The 26,537-nt window shown below is 38.6% G+C and overlaps 1 protein-coding gene across 6 annotated transcripts in view; it reads right to left on the reverse strand.

Moving 5' to 3' along the window:
• Positions 1–1,391: 1,391 nt before the first annotated feature.
• Positions 1,392–26,537, reverse strand: part of GPR176 (G protein-coupled receptor 176) — a 46,121-nt gene continuing 20,975 nt past the window's right edge. For all 6 annotated transcript variants that reach the window (XM_085323304.1, XM_085323301.1, XM_085323302.1 and 3 more), the window contains 2 exons: positions 6,540–6,792; positions 1,392–4,915 (listed from right to left, as the gene is read on the reverse strand). In XM_085323304.1, the coding sequence (XP_085179430.1) occupies positions 3,811–4,915; positions 6,540–6,792 (1,358 nt within the window). In that variant the 3' untranslated portion in view covers positions 1,392–3,810. The remainder of the gene's footprint in view (positions 4,916–6,539; positions 6,793–26,537) is intronic.

Below are 26,537 nucleotides of genomic sequence, written 5' to 3' on the forward strand. Positions count from 1 at the left end.
CCTGAATTACTTTTCTATGATAACAGTTTTACCAGAAAGGCTGTATTATGAATTTTGCACAGATTATTCTTTCTATGCGTAAAGATGTGCTTTTGTGCATTTTTTCCACTTCCCTTAAAAATTCTCATGGATAAACTGTTGAAAGAGGGGACTAAAATGAAATATTCACAGCTATTACCTTACAGAATAATTCTTAAGGCATAGATAAAAAATTGCTTTCTAGATATGATAGGACTAAATTCTGTGTAGATACATGGAATTTGGCTCTTTGAATTTATCATGGCATTTCATTCAACATGAGAGTTGAAAGGGAGAAAAGAGTAAGATTGTTGTACTCAAAGGGAGTTCACATTTGTGTGTCCATTATCAACATCCATCAGTTTCAGAGACTTTGACTTTATCTACATTAAATGTGCAAGTAATATTAACTAGAACTCCTAAGGAAATTGTGATCTAGCTTGTTTTTGAATTATTCTTTTTTTAAGAATCTGTTCTTTCATTAACTTTAGAGAAACAAAATACTSCCTTAAAATAACTTTGGTCAATGCTTGTCGAAATACCTGCTATGGTAGATCTCCATCTCTGCCACAGAGGGAACGCTTTTTCCCAGAATACTCCTGTTGAGGCCTCATCATCTCGAGTACTGCGTCCAGTTCTGGGCTCCCCAGTACAAGAGAGACATGGAGCTACTGGAGAGAGTCCAGCACAGGGCTACAAAGAGGATCAGAGGGCTGGAGCACCTGCCCTACGAGGAACGGCTGCGGGAGCTGGGCCTCTTCAGCCTGGGGAAGAGAAGACTGAGGGGGGGATCTTACCAATGTGTACAAGTACCTGAAGGGAGGGTGTCAAGGGGACAGGGACAAACTCTTTTCAGTTGTCCCGTGTGACAGGACAAGAGGCAATGGGCAGAAATTGAAGCACAGGAAGTTCTGCCTGACCGTGAGGGGGAATTTCTTCCCTGTGAGAGTGACAGAGCACTGGACCAGGCTGCCCAGAGAGGTTGTGGAGTCTCCTTCTCTGGAGATCTTCAAGGCCCGCGTAGATGCAACCCTGTCTAACATGCTGTAGGTGACCCTGCTGAGTGGGGAGGTTGGACTAGATGATCTCCAGAGGTCCCTTCCAACCTTACCAATTCTGTGATTCCATGATTCTTTCTAATTTCAGGCAATCTGTGTCTGCCTTCTCATCTCCATATGTAAGAAGCAGTACAACTGGGATTCCCACCACTCATCCGGACGCATTGAAGCCTGCTGCTCACTCCCAGGCTGAGAACCCCTTAGACTAGCATAAGATCACTGAAACTAAAGAGGAAAGGGGAAAATAAGTATCATTTACACAGTAATTTAGATTTTTTTTTACATTTTTATTACAACATTTGTTTTGAAAGCCTTGTAGAAATCCATCACTCTTGGGGCCATCAGAAGCAGCTGACTTTCTTCAACCATGTCAAAGGAGGAGCAGGTACACCTCCAAATTCTTTCTCAGCAGTATTTTTTCCTCACTTTAAACAGTGACCAGTTGGATTTGGTAAGTAACTGTGAACTTGACAAGATTCTTCACCTAGCCTTTTTAAAAAGTATACTGTACAGAAAACTAATTTGTTAAGCAGGCAATAAATTACAGGTAAAGGTCTGGCATGCACCAAAGGGCTAAGTTACAGGAGGTGTTACTAGATTGTGCTCTTACTACCCAATGTGACAACAATGAATGCAGATAAGGAAGACTACTTGCAACTGAACAAGGATTAAAATGCCAGAGTTACAATAGTTTTAAGGTCATCTGACAGACTGATACAGTTTAAATTCACACTTAAGTATACACAAGACAGTATGCCTGTGGTGATACAGGGAGATAAGCTGCAGGACATTGCCTGAACACCCATAGAAAGGCTGGTGTTCAGGCAACGTCCTGGTATTGTGCTGATACCAGGAATAGCATGATTGGGATTCACATAGGAATTAGGCAACAGATTTGGAAGTCTTACATTCAGCTCATATACTAGGTAACCAGCATGTGAGATGAGTAAGATGACTGGTATTTGTATCTGTGAAGGTAAAAGGAAAACCTTCTACCACTCCTCCCTCCCTCTGACAATAGTGAGCAACAACATTAGCAAACCTTGCATTTTGGGGTCCATTATCAGCTCCCTCACTCAGCAGTCCAGTACAAAGCTATTAGTATGTCTGACCCATTGCTTTCATTTGCTGGCTTTCCCCTAAGAAAACAAGCAGAGTGCAACAATAGGCAAGAGTCTATTTCAAGGTTGACCCCTTGGTTATTTATAATACACTATTACGTATGTCATACTGTTATCACAGGATCAAAGTATTCCATTAATTCTCTTGGCACATACATGTTTTTTCATTGGCATCAGGATTTGTCTTGTATTGACTCCAGTCCAGCTTCTACTTAACTACAGGAACGTATGTTTTAAAAACACTTTTTTAAAACAGCAAGGCTGACCTGCTGGAAAGCGGCTCTGGGGAGAAGGACCTGGGAGTGCTGGTGGACAAAACGTTAACCATGAACCAGTAATGTGCCCCTGTGGCCAAGAAGGCCAAAAGTATGCTAGGGTGCATTATGAGGAGTGTTGCCAGTAGGTTGAGGGAGGTGATCCTCCCCCTCTACTCAACCCTGGTGAGGCCACATTTACCTGTGTCCAATTCTGGGCTCCCCAGTACAAGAGAGACATGGAGCTGCTGGAGAAAGTCTAGTGTAGGGCTACGAAGATGATTAGGGGAGTGAAGCATCAACCAGAGCTGGGCCTGTTTAGCCTGGAGAAGACTGAGAGGGGATCTTATCAGTGTATACAAATATCTTAAGGGAGGGTGTCAAGAGGATGGGGCCAGACTCTCTTCAGTGGTGTACAGTGACAGGACAAGAGGCGATGGGCACAAACTGAAAAACAGGAAGTTCCACCTGAATATAAGGAAGAACTTCTTTACTGTGAGGGTGTCAGAGCACTGGAGCAGGGTGCCCAGAGAGCTTGTGGAGTCTCCTTTGCTGGAGATACTCAAAACCTGCCTGGATGCAGTCCTGTTTTAACATGCTGTAGGTGTGTGAGCAGGGATGTTGGACTAGATGATCTCCAGATGTCCCTTCCAACCTCAACCATTCTGTAGTTCTGTGATTCTGTGAAATGGTATATCAGGAATTCTTTTTTCTTTTCTCAGTTTTTGTGTTATATAGGAAGATTTGGGTATCCTTGGCTTTGCTGAAGTTTTAAGTCAAAAAATAACATATTTTAATTTTTTTAAAAAAGTTCAGATGTTTGGCAAATATGTGGTAACTGTAAGAACATACAAAAAGGCAATTTTGTTTTTAACATTGGCATGAGAAATGGATTTAATAAAAAAATTGTCCATATTAACTTCATTAATGAAATGTACAAAGGCTTGCTGTGTCCATTTCTGTGAGGTTAGGCTATCCAATCTGCATCTGTTTTGTGCTCCCTAGAGCCTTTCCTGTTAAGTTGTTGTGATACCCTGTCCATTTTAACAGAACATGAAGCTTCCCAGCAAGCCAACTGCCAGATTTTCATACTTCAGCTGTACAGGAAGTGTTCCCAAAGCCATGAGTACCCTGTTAAAGTGAATCAGGCATGTATTATTGTAGGTTATTCACAAATAAAACTAAAAATCAATGTGTATATTATTTTCATAAAAACATATTAATAAGGAACACTTGAAGTTTTTTTTTAAATTAGCTTGAAAAAATAGCCTGTAACAAATTTCAGCATAACAAAGATCCATGGGATCACACATATAATAGAAGGTGACATTCCTTTGTCACTTACAGCTCCTGCTGTTACTAAGAGTCCACCTTGGGAAAGATACTGACTTTGTTTCTGCTGATTTTTCTTTCTACTTTACACTTTGGCTGCTTTGTCTGTATTAGCTCTTCCGGGGTATTTCCCAAAGGAGGCAGGAGTCTCTTCTTACTGTTCCGGTTTTCTGAAAGCCACTGTGGAGGCAACTCAAAGGGTCCAAAACCAAATTGCATGGAATATTTGTCATTGGCCATATCAGCTTCTGTGGGCACAGTTGGGGCCACCTGAGCTGCAGAGTCTGCCACTGTATGTGGTATGAATTTGTGAACTAAAGTCTGTTCTACCTCTAAACTGGTTGTAGGAATTTCTTTCTGCTGAAAGTCACCAGAGCCAATGGATTTGGTTTCATTCTCCTCATCCTCTGTTGGCTTGAAGATCTGTTGCTGCCCGATATGAAACATCTCCAGAAGCTGGCTCCCCGAACGGACACTGGGCTCCAGATTAGCATCTGCAACACCACCAGAGCTGACAATGTTTCTCCTGCTATATCTTCGGTGCAACTGTACTATGGTCCCCACTAAGCACTTCCGTACGGATTTGTTGACAGTTAAAAACAACAAAGGATTGGTTAGCAAAGAGACCTTAGGCAACCAAATGGCAGTGAGGAGCAAGAAGACTGAAATATCTGAAATATTGAGTATAGTGCGGTAAATCACCAGAATCACATAGGGAACACTGCAGAAAATAAATACCATAACCATGGAAAGTAGCATGGCATGAAGTTCAGCTTCTCTCTGGGAGGCATAAGGGATAGATACTGTGTTCTGAGGGGTCCTTAAGGCAGCTATGATGACCTTTTTTTTCTGGCTGGCACTCAGTGCCCTGCGGATAAGAATCATAAAGAGGAATACCACAGCCACTGGTACAATCACAGTGGTGATGTTATAGATGATGACATACACCAGGTGACCAAGGGAATAACTCCAGGATTCAGAACAGGTGGACATGGCATAAATATCAGATACATTGGTCACAGCAAATACTGGGATGCTGGCCACTATTGCATGTGCCCAGATGTAGATAACCAGGTCTCGAGATTTTGCATCAGATATTTTTCTTTCCAGGGGGTATAAAACAGAGTAGTACCTGTCAAAAAATAAATAAATAAAATAAAACAAAATACAACTGATACAATGAAAAGGCTATAGTTTATAGTGAGCATAATGCCCAAACTTCCTAACCAGGCTGCCAAATGAGTAGCTGCTTATGAGAAAGCAGAAACAAGTGTCCAGCTTTGCAGGTCTGTCTGTAGGAAAAAAAAAAAATCTCTGTAATGTGCACTCTAGGAGCACATTACACATGAACAACTCTTTCAGTAACTGGGACTATATTGCTTGGTCTGATGTGACTGAACATTGTCTTCAAAATTTCATTATTTTCTTTCTTGTACACAGCACAAATTCACAAACCATGATAGAGACATGGTTATGTCACATTGAAAGGCCAGGCTTACAGTTAAATAGAAAAGCTGCTTTATAAAGGATTTTCTCTTACAGTTGAAAAAAAACGTAGGTCGCAAGTCACATGTACCTGACTACTGAGAGTACAACCAGATTTTGTTTTTCCACAGTCTTTGGTGGGCAGAGCCCTCAGCAAAAGGATAGTTTGGACACTGTACAATCTATGTGCATTAAAAAAAGAAATTATGAATCTCTGACATGATCAAATTTCAGGCATTGGTTCATTGTTCAGTTTTGCTTATTACTGTAGATTTTTAAGCTTGCAGACCTGTCATGAGAGACCTATCCATCTATCCTTACCATAAGTGATAGCAACTTGTAATTTTTATAAAGACGATCACAAGTTTTACTCATGAGGGACAAGTGATAAGCTGTTTCAGTGGCAATACTGATGTGCATTACAGATAGCAATACTGCATTTATCAAGATAGTAACATTAGATTAAGATAGATACCACTTTGTTAGCTACAGTTTGCTTTTCTTTTGCAGAGCTAATGTGTTCTCTCGTGAGACACATGACCAGACTATATAACAATAATTTTATCTAACATACATAAATCCAACTGTATTAAACTGTAACCAGTGTCTGCCCTTAAAAATATCTGAATTACTGTCAAGATAATAATAGTTGTACATTTAGGTGAGATCACTGAAAGCCAATCACGGAATAAGCTAAGTTAATGGAATCCAAAAACTTACTCAGTCCAAAAAGCCGCTTTTGTTTTAGACTAATTTTCTATACTCAAAACTTACCTGAATTAATTTGGGTTATTTTAACACTTTTTTTTTAATCTAAGCTAGATTTGAAAATTACCAGGCAGAGAAAGTCTTTGTAGGAATTAGTAAATTCTTCTAGCAGGCAATGGCTTTCAAGTTTCACAGTTAAAGATGTGCACTTTGTCTATAGTCTGAAGTTTTTAAGCTTCAGGTTCCATTATTGAACAAGCATTAATGACAGGAAGAAAAAAGGATAAAAAAATTCTCTGAAGATAAAGCAATAGACTCAAAATCCCTTAGAAAAGTCCAAAGGTATCAGAGTAAACTGACAAATAAAGGTATTCAGTGTTACAGAGAATATTTATTCCATTTTAGAAAGAAGCTGTACATTTTGAGGAAAGTACTGGAACAAGAACAGTTCATGCAATGGCATAATACAACACTAAATAGCATTTACAAGACTAAAATGAAATAATATCAAAAGAAGAAAGAAAAATCAAGGATTATAATACTGCTCAAATTTGATATCTTACCTGTCTAGAGCAATGGCCGGAAAACTAAGGATAGTTACTGAGCAGAAGACTTTGTGTAAAAACTTGGCAATTTTGCAGAAGAGCATCGTATAAATCCACCAGCAGCAGTGCGGACTGGCACTAAGGACAATGTCAAAAGGCACACAAACCAGGCTGGCACAGATCCCAGAGCAGGCCAAATTCTTAATGAATCGGTTTGTTACAGATTTAAGTACTGATGTTCTGCAGGTTGACCACAGCATCGTGATGTTACCTGAGAGTAGAGATAACAAAGGATAACAAAGCAAAAAAAAACCAAAAACAAACAGAAGAACAGGTTTGACTGATTTGATACAAATAAAAAGCACTTGTTTGGAGTTTGCTGCAGTCACTGATTTGAGCTATCACACTGGTCAGACTAAAAGTCTGTGTAATGGCTACAGACTTTATAAACCAGATGATTGAAAAGCACTTATACCCCAGCTATCTCCTCCCACCATCTAGTAATGATAGAGCTAGGGACTTCCAGAGGCAATCTGTAAGCAGAATATCCAAACCACGTGTTTAGATGCTTACACTGACTCACATGTGAAATGAGCCATCTTGAGTTAACATGCTCATATTTGAATAACTAGCGCCTAATTTATTTATTTTAAGAAAACCATCCACTCTAAGTAAATATAAAGCTTTCTGGCAGGACTTATTTGAATTTACCTGTCTCTGTGTGTCAGTGGATTACAGCAAATTTGTTTTTACTTCCATTTGCCACCTCAATGGCAGAGATAAGCCTCTGTGAAGCCACAATCAGAAAAAAAAGCCTTTATTTTTTTTCTAGTTGAAGAGATTCTATGCATACATGATAACATACAATTAAACAAATAGGACGGGAAAAAAAAAAGCTTTCTGCAAATAACTTCACTGAAGAACACATAGAACGTACATATTTCAGTTTGCAATAGGGAATGGATGTCTGGGGACAGAAGCACAGAGAGAAACCAGCTTTAGCCAAGACAGTATTTTTCAGTTATGATTGTATCTTCGTCTATCCAGATGTCAGGAAGAAATCTTACATCGAAGAAAAACAATCCTCCCCCAGATTTCCCTGTGATGAAGCAGTATATTCTTACTGCCTTCAGTTCTACTGCATACCAAGATGTCAAAGAACAGCTTCAAAATATATATATTGTCTCCCCTTTAAAAATCTGTTGTTAGCAACCTGATTGTTTGAAATGAAAGAAAAAAGACGTAACAGAACTGTGCAAAAATAAAGTCTTATCTTGAATTCCGTAAAGCACCAGCAACTCCTAAAGCTTTTGCCACTTAAAATAAATACAAGCTAAAGACAGTCCTATTGGTGAAGGAAATGCAGAAAGCCCCTATACGATCACAGATGGGCTTCCTTGCCCAAGTGCCTTTCGTGCACGTACGAGGGTGCCCTGCAGACAGGTGAGCCGGCAGGACGGCCAGCAACTCAAATCACAGACGCGTCCTTAGCTACTCGCTGCAGACTGCTGTCAGTGCGCCCAGCTCCAGGGACGCGATGCAGCTGGAACGACTCCCCACGTGCTGGCGCAGCGAGAGGGGGCTCTTCTCTGCCTCAGCCTGCTCAGACCAAGTCCCTTTCCCCCGTGCCCACACAGGCACCGTACTGCTCATACACTTCTAAACAGGTTGTCCAGCTGAAATTGAAAACTGCCTCATGCTTCAGCTGAATATTTATCATATAAACACCACAAAAGCAGTGCAGAAACCAAGTAGATTTTCTCAGGGGTATTTCCTTCTAAACTTAAAAGGCATCAGAGTTCTCAGAAAGCAGCACTCTCCCTTTTAGGGAATGACCTGACAAAGAAATGGAAGCAAATACACTTTTTACAACTTCCCCCAGTAACTGTTAACAGCCTTTTTTGACAGAGAAGACTCTCAAGTGAAGCATGTATCTCTTGTGATACTATCCCCTAGATAATCAGTTCTAATGCGATCTACTGAGTTATCTCTCTTCCCACAGGGCACTAAGCAAGAGACAGTAGTTGAACCATCCAACCAGACAGCAGATCAAGACAAAAAAAGAGCTCAGTGTGCCAGACTTATTAAACTATATTCAAATTTTCATACTGAAGAAATCCTGCAATCACTCTTTGTTACCCAGTTCATTGTACACCAGGCAAAAATTGCTCTCAGTGATATGTATTACTTACTGGAAAGGCTTGCTTAAGATCAAAAAAATGCTTAGCACTAGCCAAACTATGCAACTGTGCTTAGTGCCTATAGCTGGTGTGCGAGCAAGTTGCTTTCCATTAGCACTAACTAAATGGTAAAGGCTAATATCATCCTGATAGGATATGATTCTCCTTGATCTTGTTTCTCTGCCAGGTGGTACTGTGCAGCACCACTGGATCAACCAAGCATAGCTACAAGCATAAGAATACTGCTTGGCAAGGCAATCCCATTTACTCTAGTGTAGTTGGACAGAATGTAAAGTTTACCTTTCTAACTCCAAGAGAAGTGAAATTCTTACTGTAAATGGTACCAACAACTGCATGTTATTCATGCTATATATTGTCAATACTTACCAGAGCTCTTTTTGGTTGAACTTTAATTGATTTATAGGCCAGTCCGACTTTTTAGTGTTCTTTTAGGGTAAATAATACACACAATTAGAGAAAACAGCATCTTGAGCTGCTGATTGTGATATGAAAAAGCAGCTGCAGCCCTCCACAGCTTTCTCTGCTGACACTACCATTCTTCAGCTTGTTTCTTCTCCCTAACCAATAAAAAAACTCAAGTTTTTATTTGCTGATCAGAATTTTCCTACAGTTGCTGAGATACTGAAATGCCAGCAAGAATATATTCTTGTTCATGAGGCCAAAAGGATGGGTACGTAACAGGAAATACCAGAACGTCAAGTTTAGCTTCTTGATAAAATGCATCATTTCAGTAAAACCATGCAGTATTAACTTTAAAATTTACCTCACAGATACACTATTTAGGACAGCAGTACTTAAATGTAATTCAGAATTTAACTTTATATAAACTGTGTAATATGTCTTACTATGCACATTCCTTTTTGGTAGCTGACAAAATATTGAGTTAAGTATTTATAATAGGAAGTATTTTAAAGAATGGAATCATCATCTAGTTTTGGCAGGTGCTTCGGGCTTGACAGTATATTCAACATGCAGTATTCAATCAGGTGTATTTAAAGCTTCTTAAATTGCTAAGAGATATTCAGTCAATCAAACCACTTGATTTAGGAAGCCTTTCCAATCCTCCAGTTATTAAAGAAGTACTTCTCATATAGTAATAATATATTATTACAATGTCATGGAGTAGTGGAGAAGCTGATGATTTTGTTTTAAAAATTAAAATTTTTATGTAGTTTGAATTGCACCAATTTTGTAACTTTACTTCTAAAGCAAGTTTCACCTAAGTTAGAATGACTACAATGAAGAATGGAAAAATAAAAGAAATCCAAGAGTTTTTTAATAATATTTCAGATGCTGCTAGAAAACTACTAGGCTACTTTTCAGGATCTTATAGAGAAGCTTGTGTCAAGACTCAAGATTTACAGCTGTGGAATCACTTCTACAACTCATGTCATATTGTCATCTAAACTAGGGAAGGAAATAAAATTAACTCTGGTGCTGGCTGATCCTGGATGGAAGTGGGAAGAATAAATCAGAAAAGATACTGCATCTAAGATGAAAAAAAAAAAAGGTCTTTAAACAGACAAATGAAGCTGGAGCCTCAAAAGAGAGAGAAAGATAGGCAGGAAGAAGCTGTATCTTACCAAAGTTTGTGACAGTGGAAAGTTAATGAGTGAATATTACTCAGGGAAACAAATATTTTCTTCCACTTGCAACTATACCTTGCCTATAACCAAACCATTCTGATGAACCAGATTAGTTTCAGCATAGACTGTTGCTCTTTCTGCTGATGCCTTAAAATCAAATATTCCCCTTCATGCATCTCAAAGCCACCTACTCAGAGAGAAGAGTGCACCAGAAACTCTGTATACCATCAAATAGAAAGCAGATTAAGAATGAACTGCATGCATTTGCCATTTCATTTCTCCTCACCTTTCACTAGCTACTTATTTCCATGGGGGAGGATAACAACATTCCAGGCAACAAGGTAATTTAGCAATCATTAAAGCAATTGTGCTCTAAATCTTTTCACCATGTGTAGAGCCACTTTTCTGTTCTATATGTGTTACACATTCAGTGTTGAACCTGTGAAAGGCACTGGTCTGCCACTGATACTCTGCTTGGGTTACAGCTGTTCAGGCTGTTTCACATCCTCACAGCAGGTAATGCTGTCATCTTCTATCCAGGGTTATTTTTTGAGATGTGTGTGTTGGATAACTGGCCTACAGCTACACGACCTTCAATTCAGACTTGATAAATTACACAAGATTGTACCGATGAGCCGGGAGAAATCCAGGGAAGAATTAGAGTGAATATGCAGCAGACATTGCAGCATTTCACTGTTTCCTGCAAGCCAGTACTGATCAGGATATGAGCATCCCTTATAAATGATCACTTAAAAGCCTCATCACATCTGACACTAACTGGCATCCTTATCTGTACGCAGACTGAATGAGTAGGAGGTAAGCATCCAGCTTATCTGTGCCACTGAAAATTTCTCCAGGTGAAAAAGAGGAATAGGAAATGCTAAAGGTAACCACTTTATGAGAGGAGCTCTTTTCATGTGCAGGCATGCACAAGCATGCATACAGCCTGCCAGGCAAAGTGAAATAAAGTTAGTTTTATCCCCTTGTATTATCATAAATATCAACATTCAATAAAAATCTTTGTGTATTATATACTTAGAATTATGCAGCATTCAGTTTGAAATCACAGTTGTCCCTAAATTTTTTGCTTCAGAAATATCACTGACAAGCAGCCACACAATAAATGAGTTGCCTAGAAGTACACTGAGAAAGTAAATACAAGAGTGGGCTGACTTATCATGGTGCTCAGGTCATCCTTCAAGCCATTACAGTGTTTCAAGTTCATAGTATCTGCAACAAGTAATATTCTCTGAGCATTAAATGTTACGTTATTTTGATTCAAAACAGCAAAAAATATTTTCACTCCCCTTCCAATTTGTACCTTGCTCAGATTTCACTGCCAAAGTGTTGATTCAAGTATTAATAGCTGAGATAGTTTTGAAATAATAGCTCTTAGCAATAAATCAATTTATGCAAAAGACTCTGAATAATACCTTTAACAAGCAGAAGGATGATCTCCATGGAAACCAGAGACTGTCATCTAAAATAAATACACTTGCCACTCAGTAAACAAAAAAAATTTTTTCTTTGTAAATTTACTCATGGAACCTTAGTTGATGTGATCCAATCCATTAGCTGGGCATAACATTCATGTTTTATATTTTTCTTAGCATTCATCAGCACACAACTGAATCAAAACGGAGTCCATACTCTATCTAGTAAAATCCTCCTTTCCACATCTTGCCTTTCTCTGCTTGCTGATTCCCCCCTCCATCTGCAGGCAGGCGGGTTCCCAGCATCTACTTGTCCTTCCCAGAGAGAACTACCAGAGCGTCTCCTGTGTACCCACACTCAGTGCAATGTTAAGGGAGAAAAACTGGCAGCCTCCTTATAAAAACAACAAACTAGGATGCAGGGAAAAAGGTGAGAAACTGGGCTTTTTCCTTTAAAGCTTTCATTAAAAAAAGAAAAACCCCTAAAAATATCACCGGTTCTATCAACATGTTCAATGGGAAAAAAAGTTACCTTCTAGAAACACCAGGTTGCTTACCTTCCCAGTCCTCTAACACTTTTTTTTTTTTTAACTTTTCTGAGGTGCTTTTAGTAAAGTATTTTCTGCAATAATCATTCTGTCAAAAGACAAGCCTCGCTCAAAACGTAGTTCATTAGAAACATTTTTGGCAACCTATGGTAGGAGGCTTTTTTGTGGACCTGGTCGGTAGCCCTTCTTATCTTAAAACATATGTTATCTACTTGTTCATCTCCAGAAGTTACAGGGATGTAAGAGAATTCATGGTGGCTCATACAGCATGAAAAAATGCATTATTTTATAATTCTTCTTCATATATTCTAGTTTAAAAAAATACAGTCAGACTGACAGGATTGCCTTTATAAATGAAAAAGTTACGAAAACAAACATGTTTGTTCCAAACAAAAGATTTGTTCCTGAAAACAAACTCCCACCTTTTCTGATATTCTAGCTAAGAACTTCTCTAACTTCAGTGCTAAAATTACTACTGCACTCCAGTTAAAAACAATTGCCTATAAATTTGATTTAACCTGTTGTTTTACAATGCTTCTTTCCCTTTTTAATTTGTGCATATGCCATGAAATCTCTTATATCCAAGATAGAGTGTCTCCTGCAGAAGTAACTAACTTGAAACAAGGTTTGTTATATACTGCAATATTTTTTCCTTTCATAAATCAGGTGATCTCCTTAATTTTAGGATAATGTTTCTCATCCTCTTAGAATTCTCATTCACACACAACTCTTGGGGTAGAGTTGAAATTGGTATTCATACTCATGATTATGAACTGGCACTTTAAACAGAAAAATCAGTGTATAATGGGCTCTGTTCATTCCCAGAACATAAAGACATTCATATCGTGTTCCCTCATTTTTTGAAAGTAGAATAATTTACAAAATTATTTAAAGAAAGCAGTGTTCATGAAGTCAAGAAGCATTAAACTTCTTCAGTGTACTAGGCTCCCACCAGAGCACAAGCTCTCCCCACACTGTCAGTGAATCTTTAGGTTTCCTATGATTAAAAAAATTGTTTCAAACTGAAAGAGTCAATACCATAACATAGTAGCACTGAAATGAGCCTTCAGTTAAAAACCATCCTTTACAAGTAGCTTATTACATTTAAATATACGACATCAGGCTGAAGAATGTCATATTCACATCGTAAGTATGTATTTAGAAGTATAGTTACTTCTGCTATATTATATTCTCCTACAATTATATTCTACTATAATTACTATTACTAAATCAGATTCATCAGTGTATGAGCCCAGTTGCATTTTGTCAAGGATGAATTTGCCCAGTACAGAGTAACCTGCAAAATGTTTCAGCATAGATGTAAATTATATTGGAAGCTCTTTAATTTAGGGTGTGATATGCGACTATAAAATTTCCCTTCCCAAGAAAGCGTATAGGTATAAAAGACTTCAGGGAAGGAGAGCGGCTGGTTCGTGATAGTTGTTTGGCCCAGAAAGTGTTCCACGCCAGATAGCTTTACCATGTTGCTCACTGAGCTTTTTAAGGACTACATTTATCTTAATAAAATGGAGGAGAAACAAATTGTCCTCATTAGGAAGATGAGGAATCTGCAGATATACAGAGAAAATTGTAGAATTGCCATTCAGTAGCTCTGGCACCTTTAAAGTAGAAGCAATAAGAAAGTCTTAATATTCAAAAACTTCCCCAAATCCTAATATTCGAAGGCTTCCCTGAAGATGAGGGAGGAAGGGGATGTACTGTTGAGCGCTACAGGATGCGTCTGACCAACAATATGAACTCAAAACTGCCCTGAGGCTTCCTGATTCCAATGAAAACGAGTGTTAAATATGCTCATCAGGACCTCCAACTCACGTTACTCTGTTTATATACAAGCACCTGATACCTACTACTATTTATGGTACATACAGAGGATTTAGGTGAATCTTATCTGAATGCTGAAAACTGGCTTTATTTTCTTCACAGGGTTAACTGAAAGTCTTCATTGGAACTTTAAAAACACATGGAATAAACACTGAGTAAGGGACTGTGGTATTCACTAAAATCACATTTTCAAAAAGCCTGTCTAACACTGCTGTCTCTATGATCGCCTCTCTGCCTTCATGACTGTAAAAATCTTAAATATTTTTATAAACTAATTTTATAAACTAATATAGTTCTTCTGACTGCAAAAACATGCTATCAGCATGACTGGGAGTAATACTGTCTCCAGTAATTATACCAAATGTTGTATTGTTCTTAACAACAGGTTTTATTTACTCAGCTTTTTCCATTGCTGTTTGTTCTTCTCTTATTCTTTCTCCTATAACTGTATTTATGCAATATGCAGTAACGAGAAAACAGAAGCATGGAACTCCAAAAGCAGCAGAGGGCAAGATGCAAAAACAGAGGCATCATCAGCAAAACAAACAAAAAAAAGAAGAAGCAGTAACATCCCAACTCCTGCATGCAAAATCCTTTATTTACTAGTATTGACCTTGAAATGGGTTTCTTGGGGCAGATCTGCTCTTGCACAGTTTGGCACATCTATCTCCATTGGCAGTACTAGTGGTGGGAACATGGTACCGACACGGCATTGACACTCACTGCAATGTCGCCGAGGACTATTCTACGCAGTTTGGTGGCARTCATTAAAGGATAACACCTGCCCATACAATCCACTGGTAGGAGCTACTGTGGCGAGAGTACATCAGAAATGATCACCTCCACTCTGCTTGAGGAGAGACCACGGGTTTCCTGAGAGCAATTGCAACCCGTTCTCTTTGAAGGCTGTATGTTCACTCTGATCAGCTCCATGTCAGCTCTACACTATCAGCAGTGTATTAGGCAGCATTGCTCACGTGGGGGAAACATTGCTTGTGCCTGGCACTTTACTGTGGAAAAAATAAAAGAAAAAAAAACAGATAACCTTGAAGATGGAGATTTGCAGACTCTGAAAGTGCTGCAGGCATTTAAATAGTTTTGCTACACTTCTTAAAAAGGGTAATCCAGTTTCGAGATTAACTGAAACTGCTGGTCTTCAATTCTGTTTTTTCTAGGGAGGCAACAGACTTACTAAAGCTCTAAAATGCCTTATGCTTTATACAAAACAGCACTCTAAACACACAGGGCTTGATTCAATTGTCTGGTCCTACACAGGGGGGAAACTAGCTGGTCGAATGCAATCAATATTTGTCATAACATTTTGAGCATTTGCGAGCTCTAGTTCATGATGAAAGTTTCGGGAGGAAAAAAGTTGGTATTATCACCCCAGACTTCTGCAAGAAGCAATACCTTCTTACAATGTCTTACAAGACATCTAGATGGTTGCAAGACCATTATGTGAAGGTAGGGGACAGGATTGCCAAGTTTTCTTCAGATTTCTTATCACTTATGTACTAAGAAAGCCTTTCATCCATGTGATCTCTCTGGAGACGATTAAGAATACCACTCCTGCTGAGAAAGTTTCCAGCTTCGGTGGATGTTGGGATGTTATCTGGGGCACAGGAAACCATCGAGCCCCACTACCTGCTCCATCAGGCACATTTCTCTCAAGTTTCCTCTACTAAAAGGTGCACTTGACCCTAAGGTGGTATAAGCTTTGTGGGCTCCAGTTGTAAACAGTTTCTTGTTTATTAACTTTTTAGCCTAGCAAAAGACTTCAAAATTTAGTCATATTACATTTGTCTTACATGCAAAAAACATGCAACAGAAAAAAATTATTTCTTCAAAATAATAATGTTTCACATATATGTTTTTCCTTTTTTACTAGCCTATCGTTCTGCTGAAGAAAGCAGCTTCTATTTGGCCTGTCCTTAAAGCGGACTCTGAATGCAGCTCAATCCTGCTGCCAGTCCAACAAGCATTTCTCTTCTACTCTTATTTGATTCCTCATTTTGTATTCTGTGCCAGGCTCCTTAACACCTCCATCGTCTCTGCCACCAGTGTGACACGCTGCTGGGATCTAAGTGAGATGAAATAAGAGATGTGGCCTCCTCCCTCTCTATTACAGGCAGAAAAGACAGTGTAGACAGTGGAAGGATGTTTTTTCACTTGTTAAATTACCAGGTTTCCAAGCTGTATCAATATCTCTAGCACAGCACATGGGAAATAATTACCTGGCAACTGAAAACTCTGTCACATTGCAACAGCTGACACTTACATGACTTCCAGACTTTGACTACAAACCTGTAAAGCAGAATTTCCCTATCCAGCATAATTTATAAGGCAGTTGAGATCATGACCCACTTTTGTTTCTTACACAAGCTGCAGACCAGTGAGGACAGAACAAYTTTGCTAGGGTAAGTGTCAGTGTCGGGATGTTAACCAGATCATCATTTATCTGGAAACCAGATCATCATTTGTCTGGCTCAAACTCAAAAGACTCAAGACTTCTCATTTTGGGCTAGCTCTGAAATTTGGATTTCCCAATGCTTCCGTTGCCCTCAGCATTTATGAGCATGAGTTTGTCAAGTAAAAGCCCTTGATTTTTTACTACTATAGCAAGCATTTAATAACATGCAAAGACTAAGATGGAAGCAATGAATTATTTCTCACGGAAAGAGTAACTTTCCTTGCCAAACCAAACTACAAAGAACATCAAACCCCTGCAACTGGATCAAAAATAAAACCCAAATAGGTCAAGTTTAAGAATCTTGGTTCAACTCAATTTCTGGATTAATGGTTCTGGGAGAAAACGTGCACACACGATTGGGTTTTACAACCCACTAAACTAGGAAAACCATGTAGCATTGACAGAAAGTTTTGCTTTGTGATTTGGGTTTTATTTGAACTGAAGACTCTCACTAAATCTGATTAGTGAAATGTGTTGGGGAAAAATGCACATAAAAGCGCATAAAGTTCCTGCAAAATGAAACTATAGAAACAGTATGGAACAGTATAAGCATTTTTTTCTGGACATCTGCAAAAATTATACTGAAGGAAGGGCAAGGAGGTGAAGATGGAGGGAAGTTAGGAAACATGCCAAAAAGTTCAAAATTGTGATCCTTACATCAACCATAACTTGTATGATATGATGGTATTTGTAATGTCAAAATTGCTATGGGAAATAATTATTAATACAATTCCACTTCTGAAATTTCTTTCATGATGTCCGCAGACTATTTTATTAATATAATTTCTGGTAGGCAGATTCTAAAGTAACTGCTAAAGATCTTGGACACTCAGTGGAGATACTCTGCTGCTGCATCTTTAAAAACTTTGCTCACTTGTATTTCTTTCACATCTGAGGGGAGGAAATAAAGGGCTACGCTGGTATTTCTCCAATTTTTCCTATCCATTGCCACTTTCTCCCATCTCCCATCTCCTACTTTCTGTCTGATTAAAGGGACAGACTTTCTGGGTGGCCAACAATCAGTTTCTCCCTTTAGATAATCCTTTGACAGCTACCGAGATCATTTAAGCCAATAAAGGAAATAACCAAACTTGCTTATTTTACTGAAGTACTCTAGATCTGTCTGAAATCCTTGCCTCTGTTTTAAAACTCATTTCCTCAAAGAACCCAAAATGCTTCAAGCTCCTTCCAAAGGTGAAAGTTTAAAGAATATTACTTCTGCAACTTCAGGACATTGGATTGTTCCCACATCATGATAACATTACAGATACAGGGTATTATCTTTAAAACTTAAGCATGGAAATTAAAAACCTGAAAAAGAATGTCCAGATTTACTACTCTAACCATAGCAAGAATATAAACCTTTTCAAAGTTACTAACTTTTTGAATTATAGCACCTAAGGGAATAGTTTATTTAACTTATTCTACAAATATAACCTCCCAAAATTTTAAAATTCTAAAAACAAGTAAACACTTTTTTAAACCCAAAGACTTCATAGGAGTGATAGAAGAGAGAGCAAAAGAGTAAAAGGAAATAGATACATAAGAGGTAAAAAGACTGATACAGAAAATATGTTGTCATTGGCAGAACAGGCAGGGGATCCCGCATCTCCTTTATCACCCTAGTACGATACCTAGTGAATCATCTGGCCTCTCTGCTGGCAGGCTTTGTGCCCATCACCCTCAGAGAGCAAATTCAAAGTGGCTATTGAAACAGTTCAAGGCCTGGGAAGCTCGTGAGGCACGTTCTTTTTATGAAGAAGCAGTGTGTCTGTTCTTCATCATCCTTGGTATGAGAGAAACAGCTTTTGTCCCTTTGTTACACCAAGAACCCAGAAAAGGGCCTTTTCAACCTGAATATCATGGAAAAACTGAGGGATGCAATAACAATTCTTCTTACACATGCAAGGTGATTTCCAGCAACACATCTATTTACCCAGGCTTGCCTGACTACTGTGCTAAATCTAAATTGTAAATAGCAACACAGGGAGCAAGCACATTTAAGATTTGCTTCAACACAATCGTGTTATCCTCCAGTAGCTTTTTGTTTGTAGGTAGCCCGTACCCACTCCTGTTGATAGCCTTGCTAAGTGTGTCTAGTGGCATCTCTTCAGATGCTCTTTTTTGTTTGACATCACCCCACATGCCCCTGTAACTCACATACAGCCACGTGGGTGCATTTAAGGAGATCTTATCACTAAGATGTGACAATTCACATCCCAGATGCTACYCAATTTTACTTTAATGACAAGACCAGCCCCAGCCTCCTCTTCTAGGAGGAACTGCAAGTCCCCAGTCCTCTCAGAGAGACATGTCAAGGTCAAATCCCAGAGCAGACCCACAGACTTATCAAATGAAGGTACAGACTTAACCCATTTGAGGCTGTGGAGAACCATATGTCTTTTAGTGCAGCTCCAGCATTTGACCTGTGCTGGAAGCCACTACAGCAGCCAGCAGGCAGGAACCACGGTCTCCCACCTTTCAGCCTGGTCCTTGGTGCACCTCCTGTGCTCTCCAGAGTCCTGCTCCCCACTGCCTTCCTCCTCATCGCCGTACACAACGCTACCAGGCCAGAACGCAAAGCAGCAAAGCATCACGGACTCGGGCACGGCCCGACAACACTGGGCTTAGGCGGAACTGTTCCCCTTCTCTCTAACGCTTTTCCAATTGTTCACTCCAGGTATTAAGGCAGTACTCACAAAAGAAGCTAGCTTCAATGCCATATTGTAGTATGGTGTACATCACAGATTTACCCTGTCTGATAGCATTAAAAAAAGTTTGACTAAACTGCTAGTAGGTTTGTTTTCTCTAGCTTATCTTAGCTGAGGAAAAAAGCACAAATATACGCAATTTTAAATGAACAATGCTTAACCCAGGAACACAGTTTAAAAAGCCTGTGACAATTACTAGTGGTTAACAAGCAAATTTTATGTTATCATTGGTAAATAAGACTATCTTGTATTCTTTCTCTTGCTGACAAAAAAAAAAAAAAAAAAAAAAAAAAAAGATTCCTACCCAGGATTTGATCCTTCTCCTTTGAAGATGAAATAATGTTTGTAGCTGAAAGACGCCATAGTAACAGCTATTTCATGGAGCAGAAATTTTCTCTCCTACCACCCAGTCTTGTAATTATTTTTTTTGCTTTATACAGTCAAGAAAGATCTGATGTCATTTCTGCATCAGTCTGACTCTCTCTAAAATAACAAGTTAGCAAAAAGAAAATTTTATTCTTTGCATATTTTTACCATGCAACCATTCATCAGGTCAACAGCTGGACACATTTACTCTTAATTCTTTGTACACAGATGTCTTCAGACAGAAATTACATATGCTAATACTTCCTGCACAGGAAGATTAATTTATTTTATATTTAGCAACAAGCCTTTTCTTTCCCTTCTGCAGCTGACTCTAATGAGTAGTTCTCTCTGCAGCTCCCAGGCCTGTCAACAGAAGCAGACAATACCCCCAGGAAGAAGAAAATAAAGCTAGGGACTCTGACCCCTATTTCTGAAACACTATGACTTAGAGAGCGTGTGCGCGGGGGGAACAGTATGAACCTCAACTAAATAATACAAACAAAATCACACGGAAAAATATTGTGCCTAATTATCATAGCAAGGCATTTCACTTGACAAAGGTGAATCTACAGCACCAGATCAGAGTTACTCAAGTTCACCGAAGGGAAGAGATGAGTGCATGGAATACCCTGGAGAAGGCAAGGTGCTCTGCTGTCAAGATCAAGGCAACATTTCAGGCCTGTCTGAAGTCAAGAAGATGGTTTTGTATCTTCTCCCCTCTCCCCACCCCAAACAACTTACACAGTAAAGAAGTAAAATCTAATATTTTATTATCAAGAGTTCTCATCTGGGATTCTCCCAGAATTTCCTCCCTCTCCTTTTCCTACAGTGTCCCATGCACAGCAGTATCATGCAGACATCTGTTGTGTCTGCTCTCCCGGCCGCTTCCTTTCCCTTCTGCTGCCTCTTCCGGTAACAGTTCCCTTTTATTTGATCCAGSAAAAGACACTGCTGGTCTCAGATTCTCTCACAGCAACCCAGCACCGTCAAACCCAGAATATCATTGGGCTTTAATGGGATGGGCCACCACCATTCTTTGGAATATCCTCATGGAAAGTACTATTGCTCAAAGCTTCCTTTTTATTATAAGGGCCAGAAACTCAGCTCAACCCACCTTCTGTATCTCCTCAGCAAGGCCAACAGGTAGTAGAGTGTTTGATCTAATCAAGATTGATGACTCAGGATCAAAAAAAACATGCGTGTGCCCAGGATTGACTAAGTAAAGGGGATCAGATCCACTTAGACTAACTGAAGAAACAGTGAATTTTCTCCTGGCCTTAAGAATAAGAAAGATTTTAAAACTCTAGATTTGGACATTCTCAGGCAACAAATTAGTATTGAGGGCAAGAAGAGCTGTGCAAACTGCATAATATCTATGCAAAAAACAGACTCACAGTTTAGAACAATCCTTAAATTGATCTTTATATTAAATATTTATTCTAAATCCAATTGTAGTTCCTCAAAATATTAAATTTCTTCACTACTATACTACTCCCCAGTGAGTGATTTTTTTTTTTTTTTTAAGTTTTCTTGCAGTCTATCAAGAAACCCAGATAACTGCCCTACTGGAAAAGAAAGATAATACTGTCATTTTTACAGTAAGTCTCCTTTTCTTCCCAACTGTTAGAAATACAATTAGCCATCCATATTTGCACTTCCTAAGTTGCTGAGCACAGCAGATGATACTCTATGCCAAAATCTTCCATAACAATGGCAAAACCTTGCCATAGGTCTCCTTGCACTACTAACACAGGTTTATGCCTTAGCACAGGCTGACCCAAACTCCCTCATCACTTACCTATGTGCAATATAAACTTGTAAACTTTTGTGTTGCTGATATATGCAGCTGAGGAGAATCCTTCTGCTGATATATGGGGTTTTCAGCTCTATTATTAGCTTATTGAAATCAAACTGCTCTTGATATGAAAAACTAATACAAAGCTGGAACAAAGCGACCTGAAACTAGTTTCTAATTTCACTTTCTGAAACTTGAAAATGACGTCATTATCCTGCCAAATGCACATAACCTGATAAAGTCTATCATGTATTAGCCATATTCATGTAGAAATTAGATGGAGCTAACACATAGGTAGCACAGAACTAACCCTATAAAAGACGGCACCCACCATTAGAAACCCGAACCATATCTGAATATCCCATGTCTTCCACTGAAGAGAACTACACAGGGCAGTGACACGGTACATATCAGTGACACAGGCAGTAATATCCATAGATCACCAACAGGTTAGTCACTGTGTCATTGACCTCTGCTTATTAAATATTTAAGCTAGCTATAAAACAAAGTATGTATTATTTATATTTCAGTAATTACCTTTCCTATTTCTACATTTCTCATCAATATTTCAAAATGTTACAGTTCTGCTTCTTCCCTTTTCCTTTCCTACAAAAAATTACAATGTCCCAATAGTTGCGAACGCTCACGTGATATGCTTCTGTATTTGGCCTCCTTTTCTACCAAATCATGAATTCTCAGCCAGCACAAGAAAGTATTTCAGATACGTCTATACTGTATGAGAAAAAAGCAAACAGAAAATAAAAACATTCCAGCAATTACTCTTAACTTCTGCAGATTAAGTACCAGCAAAAATGTATGCCAAAAGATCTACACGTATTTCAGTATGAGGGAAACTATTTTTCTGTTTGCTATTGTGAAATGCACCCAAACACAAACGATTCCGCGATTATGAAGGGCTGAGCTGCTCCTGTGTGGATTAGAAGTGGCTTTTAATTTATCAGGAATTTTGAGGCACTCTTAATCAGTATAAAATAACTGTCATATCCATCCAAGCTAATCAAATCAGTAACAGTGACAAGATAAAACCATTTCCAAAAGAATAAATACTGAAAGTCTAACAAACTCAATGAGCAAGAGTTGACAGTTGAGTCTGAACCCCCTTTCTTTTAACTCTCCTAAATWATTTATTTATTCAATTGTGTGAGTCAAATAGCCATAGGAAGTAATCCCRGCTAATGCTGAGCATATGATGAGTACTAACTATTTCAGCAGGCACCTTAAACTTTGATGAAATATGAAAATCAGCACTGATGAATCTCTAGGAAAATCAGCAAGATGAATCATATACTTTTGCATTTCCTCTTCTCCCCAAAATCTGCTACYTTGTTCAATAATCAAACACTGGCATTTTCTTTTTCATGCATTCTGATTGGTGACTCCTGACTGGTAACCATCTCCTTCGCCTGAGACACCAGGCAAAAAGTACAAATAGATGGGTGGGACCCCTGAGCTTCACAATCATCTCTTACATACTGAACACTGGCAGAGTCGCATTSTCCTTATGCCRGGAAAGGAACTGGGAAAAGAAAACTTATGCTCACTGGAGGGAAAATGGAAGGGTGGAAGAAAAAAGGAGCAGAAGAGAGCTAGGAGGCCAGAGTAGGGAATCAAAGACATGAAAAAATGTGAGAAAAAACAGGCCAGAAGAGGATAAGTAAGGAGAGGACAGAGAAAACAATGCACTGAAAATAATGACAGGAAAATCCACCAAGGTGAATTAGAAAGATGCCAACTTCTCATTTGCTCAAATCAGTAAGACRCTTCTTTTAGCAAAGAACTCAGTGACTCTGGGAGGTTTAGTGAGAACTKGCTCAAGCAACATAAAGAGCAAGACACTTTTTCATGTCGCTAAAGGTAATAACAACATTGCACTTTTTAGACAAGTTACTACTGAATAGCTAGGACAATACCAATATAGAAAAATATGTTCAATAACACGGTACCTAAAAGTCCCAAGTGCATTACAGAACTCCTGTTTCTGTTATAGCTCATAAACTGAAAATATCTTAAGTACAAAGGGACAAAAGGTCTTTCCAATAACCCCTCTTGGTTCTGCATTATTGATGGCAGTTGATCCACATTTCCTCCTGCTGGACAACCACAGATTTGTAGTGCTCAGAAGAAAACTCTTCCACTAGCACTCAGCATCCTGTATACTACAACATTTACGAAGGAAACAACACCCACTGTRTTGTAGGCTTTTCCTTTGCAATAACCTTAATGGATATAATGGTATGTATTGCATGCTAAGGAAGAAATACATAATAAAGGTGTTGTCTTTGAGACACAATGCAAATAAGATGACTGTGGAAAAGCACCTAATTCTCAAACATTGGAATATCAATAAAACATCTAAATCYAACTCAGTATGAAAACTGCTACCTCATCTGCCAAACTGGCGGCTCCAGTGCAGGGCTGGGAGACTCACGTGTGAACACACAGATGTTCACATTATGAGTCCACAGATTTGTTCTCAGGAACAAAAGACATTTAAGAACATCTTAGGAACATGAGGAATGATTAGCATTTCCAATGCACTTCTGCAAAAGAGTATAGTGCTCTACAGCAGAATTATTTTTGAAAACATTTTGAAATTATTTTACAAAAGAAGCTGACAAACTGACTACYGAGAATGAGTAGCAACAATTCTAATTACCAACGGTGAACACCTCACTGCTGCTGCAATTCTTTGCTTTCTGACCTTTGCAATAGCATTGTCTCAAAGGGAACGTAAGCATTAAACGGAGAGTAATGTTTCGCACCCTCACTAGCAGAATTTCAAAGGCTTCACAAATTTAAAAAGACAGGAATGCATTCTGCTTGGGTTTTAACTTATCTTCCATGCTGGAGCTGTATTTTGAGTACTATGTGAATTCCATGAAGGAAAAGCTTTCCAGCTGCCCCTTCAGCTTTGTAGCTACCGTTGTCTAGRTGCAAAATTCAATGCTCATGTTTCTATTTTTAAGTAACAGCTTTATGATTAGTCCTATTACCTTAAAAAGGGAACATACATACATATTGCACTCTTCAGGGTGAATATGAAGAGCAAGATTAAGTTTGCACATTTTACAAGTGCCTGGAAAATTGCTCTCTTTCAGGACAGCACAGAAAAAGCTTTTGTTAATTTATCACAYGGGCGTTTGCTGTACTTCATGTAGTGGGCTACTATTAAAACATGCTAAAATAAAAAGTGGTCTTTGCTCCAAGGATATCATGTTATTCTGTTACCATTTTTTTATCTTTACAAAACTGAATTTTACAGAAGTCCTTCCTCTAAGAAACTTGGAATTAAAACAGTAGTTGATCCAGATTGAAAGATAAAACCAAAAAATTCACAGCATTTTAGTGAGAGTTTACAACTGCCTCTGTAGCCTACCCAATAAAATCTTAAYTTCAAAACCAAGCTCTATGATGATACAAAAAACAACCTTATAGAAGAACTCAAAAATATGTTGCTAAACCTGACTCATTTTAAAATTACTTTTGTAAGCAGCTCAACAGACCTGTACGCTGAGGAGAGCGAAGGTCTCCCACCTGTCTCMTAAATGAAGCAGAATTTACATGACATACAAGCACTCCCAGACAGCTAATAAAATTATAAAATTATTTTTAGGGAAGATTATTCTCTTTTGGTTCATGTCTCAGAGTGTCCCTACAGCGAAAAAAAAAAAAAAAAAAAAAAGGTATTTCAAGGACGGAAGAGTTTATTTAGCATTGCAAGCTTTATTGATAAAATATGCTAATAGAAAGATGTAACTGATAACTTCAATGGTTAAAGAAATATTTCCTAAAGCATATAGCGTATGCGTAAGTGCAAAAAAATGTGAATGCAATATTAATATTTGAATTGTATATACATTAATAGCTACTGTTGTTGAATAGCCCTTTCATAGTCTACTTGGAAGCTGTATCTCGCAGTAYGGAGCAGCAAATACAGCCAATATGTCAACAGCCTTTTCTGAGTTTGTATGGTTAAATTTAACAACACATAAATTATTTTGATCTAATTTGCAAAGAGTCTGGTATTTGAGACTTTAAAAAAAAAGAAAAATCTCTCCCAGGCCAAATGCTTTGCCAGAGATTCCTGCCATGTACCTCATTACAGTATTAATGGCAGTCATACCCTTAAATCTTCCACAATCCTTTGAAAACATATACCACAAATGCCCCTGGTATTTAACAGAGAACTCCCTTACAAGCATCAGTGGCAGCCACTACTCTTTCATAGCTGTATGTTTTTAATGCAATTTGATAATGCTACTTCAAGAAAGACTATGGACATTAAAAACAAATTTTATAATGCCATATACTAATAGGACTATTTCTATTCCTTTGAAATGAGCAGATATAATTGRGAAGCATTTTATATACCCTTTTATGTCATTCTAATCATCCCAGGCTGCCTGATTTATGAAATAGTTGCAAAATATTTCATATCCAGCTTTCCTTTGCTGGGTGATGGAGTCTCTGKAAGACACACAAGGAGATTCACACTATAAGATAACTTACGTAGAAAAGTTAAAACTAAAGTAAAACGCAAAACTGAGACATGAAGCCACTTTTCCTCCTTCAAACAGGCCACCGTCAAAGACTTCAGCTGCCCCAGTGTTTACGGACAAACACGAGCACAAAACTACCTTAATCGCTTCTCAGTCCTGCTGAGATGGTGACACAGAGCAGCAATGGAGAAAACAGGACTGAAGTGTCGTCGCCAGTTCTCTCCATTACGAGTAATTGAATGAAGAGAAGAAGATTTACAGTTCTTCCTCTTCTCTTCCAACCCCTTGGTTAGGTCAATAAATAAGAGTAWTGCTACCCGTGAAAGAGGGAAAGAGTTTTTCCTGTCAAACAACAAGAAAAAAAGGAAGAGGGGAAGAGATTACCCCCTACATGCATATCACACATGCTAAGTTCAAATTYGAATGGTGGTATGAAAATATAGCTTCAGCCTCCTAGAGGCACAAACTCAGAGCATCTGATTAATCTACAGGAGGTTTTATCATTTTTAACCTTGTATTTAATGCTCTTTGCAACAAAGGACCT

This window comes from Rhea americana, unplaced genomic scaffold, assembly GCF_003343005.1.
Source record: "Rhea americana isolate MKP2758 unplaced genomic scaffold, rheAme1 scaffold_84, whole genome shotgun sequence".
In the NCBI taxonomy this organism is placed as follows: domain Eukaryota; kingdom Metazoa; phylum Chordata; class Aves; order Rheiformes; family Rheidae; genus Rhea; species Rhea americana.